The sequence below is a fragment of the Pelodiscus sinensis genome, chromosome 18 (assembly GCF_052426305.1).
Source record: "Pelodiscus sinensis isolate ZL-2025 chromosome 18, ASM5242630v1, whole genome shotgun sequence".
NCBI classification, from domain to species: Eukaryota; Metazoa; Chordata; order Testudines; family Trionychidae; genus Pelodiscus; species Pelodiscus sinensis.
In genome coordinates, this window is record NC_143069.1 from 31,504,508 (window position 1) to 31,510,555 (window position 6,048).

At 64.4% G+C, this 6,048-nt stretch overlaps 1 protein-coding gene across 1 annotated transcript; it reads left to right on the forward strand.

The window, feature by feature from the left end:
• Positions 1-1,264: 1,264 nt before the first annotated feature.
• LOC142825585 (ATP-sensitive inward rectifier potassium channel 14-like) lies at positions 1,265-3,729 on the forward strand. Its single transcript, XM_075917484.2, has 2 exons — positions 1,265-2,163; positions 3,164-3,729. The coding sequence occupies exons 1-2, from the start codon at positions 1,342-1,344 to the stop codon at positions 3,701-3,703; spliced, it is 1,362 nt and encodes a 453-aa protein (XP_075773599.2). The 5' UTR covers positions 1,265-1,341; the 3' UTR covers positions 3,704-3,729.
• The last annotated feature ends 2,319 nt before the right edge of the window (positions 3,730-6,048 follow it).

A 6,048-nucleotide genomic window follows, 5' to 3' on the forward strand; every position in this document is an offset into this window, starting at 1 on the left:
TCCTTAGTGGAATGAGGAGTAACAGTGAATCCGAACTAAGGACTTAGTTTGGATTAACTTTAAACTGCCGTGTGTAGCCGTGGGCAGTTCGTTCGGACTAAGGGGGGTTTAAAAATGGCGGCCGGACGGGAACATGCAAATAAAACCCGGGATATTTAAATCCCAGGCTTCATTTGCAACCCTGATTTGCCTATCTAGCTGGAATTAATGAGCTAGTGTAGACATACCCTCGAAGACTCACCCAGCGGTGCCCAGGTCCAGAGCCAGCCCGGGGTGGCAGGGGCCGCACTGCGGCCGGCAGCTGCTCCCTGGGGCAGGCCGGGGTGGCGGGAGCCGTGCTTCCGGCCAGCGGCTGCTCCCTGGGCTGGGTAGAACTGCCCCTGCTGTCACACCCCTCCCGTTCTGATGATGGGACACAGTCCCATTCCAGGCACGTCCCATGGTCCGGCCACCGCCAGAGCCTGGCCTTGCCTTACGTTCGAAGTGGAGGAAGCTGCCTGCCCCATTTGGTGGTCCTCGCTCGGACCGCTTAGGAGGAGTCCTGGAACAGACGAGCTCACGGACGGACACACGGGCAGACAGACGCGGGGACTGGCTAGGACGCAAAGCAGATTGACCACGACAAACAGAGCCACCCGTCACGTTTCTCGCTTCGCAGGCGGGAATGATACAGACCCTGCCGAGTGTAACTAGAACTTGGGGTGGTTACGTGGCCTGTTTTGCGTAATGCATCTTCACGCGATGCAGAGTCCTAGTCACAGGCCAGTTTTCACAAAGTCTGGGCTGTGACAGATGGGGCTGATCCCAGGGGCAGGGAGCAGGCAGGATACCAGGGTAGATGGGCCTGTGGGGCTGATCCGAAGGGGACAAGAGGAGGCAGGATACCGGGGTAGATGGGCCCGTGGGGCTGATCCGAGGGGGACAAGAGGAGGCAGGATACCGGGGTAGATGGGCCCGTGGGGCTGATCCGAGGGGGACAAGAGGAGGCAGGATACCGGGCTAGATGGGCCCGTGGGGCTGATCCGAGGGGGGCAAGAGGAGGCAGGATACCGGGGTAGATGGGCCCGTGGGGCTGGTCCGAGGGGGACAAGAGGAGGCAGGATACCGGGGTAGATGGGCCCGTGGGGCTGATCCGAGGGGGACAAGAGGAGGCAGGATACCGGGGTAGATGGGTCCGTGGGGCTGATCCGAGGGGGGCAAGAGGAGGCAGGATACCGGGGTAGATGGGCCCGTGGGGCTGATCCGAGGGGGACAAGAGGAGGCAGGATACCGGGGTAGATGGGCCCGTGGGGCTGATCCGAGGGGGACAAGAGGAGGCAAGATACCGGGGTAGATGGGCCCATGGGGTTGATCTGGGGGAGTGGGACACCGTGCCCCATGACTCCCTCTCCTCACTCCTGCCTGTCCGTCTCTCTCTCTCTCCCCCCATCTCCAGGACGGGAAGAGCCCTGCTGCTGTCCTGCGGTGCCGTCAGCCGCTGTCCCCCCCGTGCCCGCTGAGGCTCTGGAGCGGGGGGTGCCCGGGGCCATGGCTCCGGAGCCGCTGCGGGACGAGGAGGCGGCAGGGGGGGAGCCGGGGCCGCCCGCCCGCCGCAGCCGCTTGGTGAGGAAGGACGGGCGCTGCGAGGTGGAGTTCCTCAACCTGGAGGCGCAAAGCCAGCGCTACCTGGACGACCTGTTCACCACCTGCGTGGACGCCCGCTGGCGCTGGCTGGCCCTGTTCTTCTGCCTGGCCTCCCTGCTCTCCTGGCTGCTCTTCGGCCTGGCCTTCTGGCTGCTGGCCGCCCTGCACGGCGACCTGGGGCCCGCGCCCGCCCCCCGCCCGCCCTGCTTCACCGAGCTCTCCGGCCTGCTGGGGGCCTTCCTCCTCTCGCTGGAGACCCAGACGTCCATCGGGTACGGGGCCCGCAGCGTGACGGAGGAGTGCCCGGCCGCCGTGCTGGCCGTGGCGCTGCAGTGCCTGGCCGGCGGCCTGCTGGACGCCTTCCTGCTGGGCGCCCTGGTGGCCAAGATGGCCAAGCCCAAGAAGCGCAACCAGACGCTGCTCTTCAGCCGCTGCGCCGTGGTGGCCCTGCGGGACGGCAAGCTGTGCCTCATGTGGCGCGTGGCCAACCTGCGCCACAGCCACCTGGTGGAGGCCCACGTCCGCGCCCAGCTGCTGCAGGTGGGAGACGCGGGGTGGGGCGGGGGGGGAGGACTGGGGGAAGAGGGAGGTGGGCTCTGGGAGGGGAGTAAGGTCCAGTGGTTGGAGCTGGGAGCCAGGACTCCTGGGTTCTCTCCCTGGCTCTGGGGAGGGAGCGGGGTCTAGTGGTTAGAGCCATGAGGGTCTGGGAGCCAGGACTCCTGGGTTCTCTCTCTGGCTCTGGGAGGGGAGTGGGGTCTAGTGGTTAGAGCCGTTGAGGGGCTGGGAGCCAGAACTCCTGGGTTCTCTCTCTGGCTCTGGGAGGGGAGTGGGGCCTAGTGGTTAGAGCCATTGAGGGGCTGGGAGCCAGGACTCCTGGGTTCTCTCTCTGACTCTGGGGAGGGAGCGGGGTCTAGTGGTTAGAGCCATGAGGGTCTGGGAGCCAGGACTCCTGGGTTCTCTCCCTGGCTCTGGGGAGGGAGCGGGGTCTAGTGGTTAGAGCCATGAGGGTCTGGGAGCCAGGACTCCTGGGTTCTCTCTCTGGCTCTGGGAGGGGAGTGGGGTCTAGTGGTTAGAGCCGTTGAGGGGCTGGGAGCCAGAACTCCTGGGTTCTCTCTCTGGCTCTGGGAGGGGAGTGGGGCCTAGTGGTTAGAGCCGTTGAGGGGCTGGGAGCCAGGACTCCTGGGTTCTCTCTCTGGCTCTGGGGAGGGAGCGGGGTCTAGTGGTTAGAGCCATGAGGGTCTGGGAGCCAGGACTCCTGGGTTCTCTCTCTGGCTCTGGGAGGGAAGTGGGGTCTAGTGGTTAGAGCCGTTGAGGGGCTGGGAGCCAGAACTCCTGGGTTCTCTCCCTGGCTCTGGGAGGGGAGTGGGGCCTAGTGGTTAGAGCCATGTGGGGCTGGGAGCCAGGATTCCTGGGTTCTCTCCGCAACCCTAGGAGGGGAGTGGGGGCCAAAGCGGGACAGGGATATGTCTCCAGTGGCTGCGGTGGGGCGGGGGGGCTGGCGGGGTGGCCCCACTTACACCCCGTCGCCACCCCCCACCAGCCCCGCATGACCCCCGAGGGCGAGCTCCTGCCCCTGGACCAGCGGGACGTGGACGTGGGCTTCGACAGCGGCACCGACCGCCTCTTCCTGGTGTCGCCGCTCACCGTGGTGCACCAGATCGACGCCGACAGCCCCTTCTACCGGCTGGGGCCGGCCCAGCTGGCCCGGGCCGACTTCGAGCTGGTGGCCATCTTGGAGGGCATGGTGGAGGCCACGGCCATGACCACGCAGTGCCGCACCTCCTACCTGCCGGGCGAGCTGCGCTGGGGCCACCGCTTCGCCCCCGTCCTGGCCCGCCGCCGCCGCGGGCGCCACCAGGTCGACTTCCGCCACTTCCACCGCACCTACCCCGTGCCCGGCACCCCCCGCTGCAGCGCCCAGGAGCTGGGCCAGCAGCGCCCCGGCCCAGCCCGCGCCACCCTCTGCTACCTCAACGAGCTGGCCCCCCGCCCCGAGGGGGGGGAGGAGGCGGAGGAGGGCAGCGGCCGGCGGCACAGGGACGAAGGTGCCACGGGTGGCCCCAGGGACCTGGAGACGTGACGGTGGCCACGGAGGAGGGGGCCCGGAGGGACGGCTGGAGGGGGAGGGGTTGGGGGGGCAGGTCCTGGGGGGGGTGAATTGGGGGGAGTCTGGGTTTTGGAAGGGGTGGGGGGGCAGGTCCCTTCTGGGTTGGGGCTGGCTCATGGGTGGGTTTGGGGCTCAATTGTTGGGAGTTACAGGCACAGCTCTGGGGATCTGGGGGCAATTCTTGCGGGGGTGGTTTCTTGGGGGGGACAATTCTGGGGGCAAATCCTGGGGGTGGATTCTTGGGGGGGGACTCCCCCAGCTTAGGGGCTCAGGCTCCACCCAGGAAGGAGGGTCCGTAGAGGGCAGCCGAGAGTGAGGCCCCCTGCTGGCAGGGAAGCCTGCAGAGCAGCTGTGTGTCATAAGCCCCGCAGTGCAGGGAGCTTTGCAAGCAGGGGGCTGGGATGGAAGGAGCAGCCCCAGCTGAACTGAGCCGATCCTGCCCCTGCCTGTCCATCTGTCCACCCATCCGTCTCCCCCAAGCAGCCCCAAAGTGACATGGGAATAAAAAGGCTTTGCAGAGGGAAATTGGACCCGTCTGATTATTGGGTGGTGAATGGGGTTGGGTGGGTGTCACCCCCCCCGGACTCCTCACCCCATCAGCCAAGCCTGCTCCCCCAGGTAGCCCCAACTCCGCCAGCCAAAGCTGTCCCCCAGAACACCTAGGCAAGGACCCTCCCTTCCCCTCCCCCCAACCCTGCATCTGGTGGGCTCTGCCCTGGCCCAGGAACAAAATAGTCAGCACAAAATCCCTTTCCGAGAGCGCATTGCCCGGGGGCTGGCTGGGGTGGGGAGCTGGGATGGATGGGGGGTGGAGGGAGGCTAGCTGGGGAGTGCCAGTTTAGTAGGGCTGGGGGGGGCTATAGCCCCCCCAGTTTGGAGTGGCCTAGGCAGGATAAGGGCTGTCCTCAAGGAAGGGCAGTGGGGTGGGTTCTGGGGCGGCCGGGGGGACGGGGCATCCTGCATTTCACACTAAAGTTCTGCTCAGAACCCTGGCTCCAGCGGCCGCTCTTAGCTGCACCCGAATTTGAGTTACTCCCCACTTTGCCTTGGGGGCAGGGAGTTTGCTCCTCAGCAGAGGGCGGCGGGGTGAGGGACTTGTCTTTCCGGTAACTGAAGGATCCTTAGAGGCTCAGGAAAGGAAGGGCAGGAACGAACAGGGGAGCTCCATTGGGGCTGCTCTTCAGAAACGATCCGGGGTGACCGGGGAGGTGGCAAAATTTGCCAAGGACACACAATTACTCAAGTTCCTCAAGCGCACAGCAGGCCGCACAGCGCGACAAGGGGGCCTCACAGGCCTGGGCGAGGGGGCGACACGAGGGCAGGTGGAATTCGGTGACGCACGTGGAAAAACCGAATCCCAGCTACCGATACAAAAGCGGTGGGGTCTGAAATAGCTGTTCCCACTCAAGAGCGAGAGCTTGGGATGCTTGTGTAGATAGTTCCCTGAAAACATCCGCTCGGTGCGCAGGGGTCGGGGGAAAAGCTCACCGGAAATTGGCAATCATTCAGATGTGGTCACCCCATTCTTAAAAAAAAGATCGATTGGGAAAGGCATAAACAGGGCATCCGAAATGACTCGGGGGTAAGGCGCAGCTTCTGCGTGAGGAGAGATTACCAAGATGGGGACTTTCTCAAAATGACTAGAGGGTAGAGGCAGACATTCAAGGTCTAGAAAATCACGACCGGTGTGGAAAACCTGAGGAATTTACTCCTTGGCTGACAGAACACAAGGTCGCCCCATTAGAGTTCTAGGCAGCGGGTTTAAAACACAGCAGAGCAATGCGTTTCTTCACTGTCAACTTGTGGAACTCCTTGCCAGGGGACGGTGGCAAGGCCCAAGGTGTAACAGGGTCCCAATAAGAACACAATAAATTACTGGAGGAGGAGTCCATCAGGGAACAGGATGGGTCTGGATGGAGGGATTCTGGAGGAGGCCAAGCACAGCGGGTCCAACCTGATCCCCGTGGGAGCTTGGCAAAGTTTCACTCCCTAAACCCAGCCACTGAACGGCAGCCACGGTGGGGACAGCGCGGACTTCTAGTGTCCCCTCCCAGGCCCAGCCTGGCTTCCTCCCCATCCCTGCCTGCCCCCCAGCCTGGGCTAACCCCCCTCCCCCCAGCCCAGGCTGCCATGGGGCAGAGTGTGTAGAGTGTGGGGGGGTGTATGTGACTGTGCTCTCGAAGGTGCGGTGCTGTCACCAGTGGCTCTGCTGACACCTTGTCCTGGTGATAAGGGGGAGGCCCAAAATAACCCCTCAAGAGCCCCTAATCGTGGGTCATGAGATAGAGGATAGGCCGGCCCGGGAGGCAGGGGGGGCC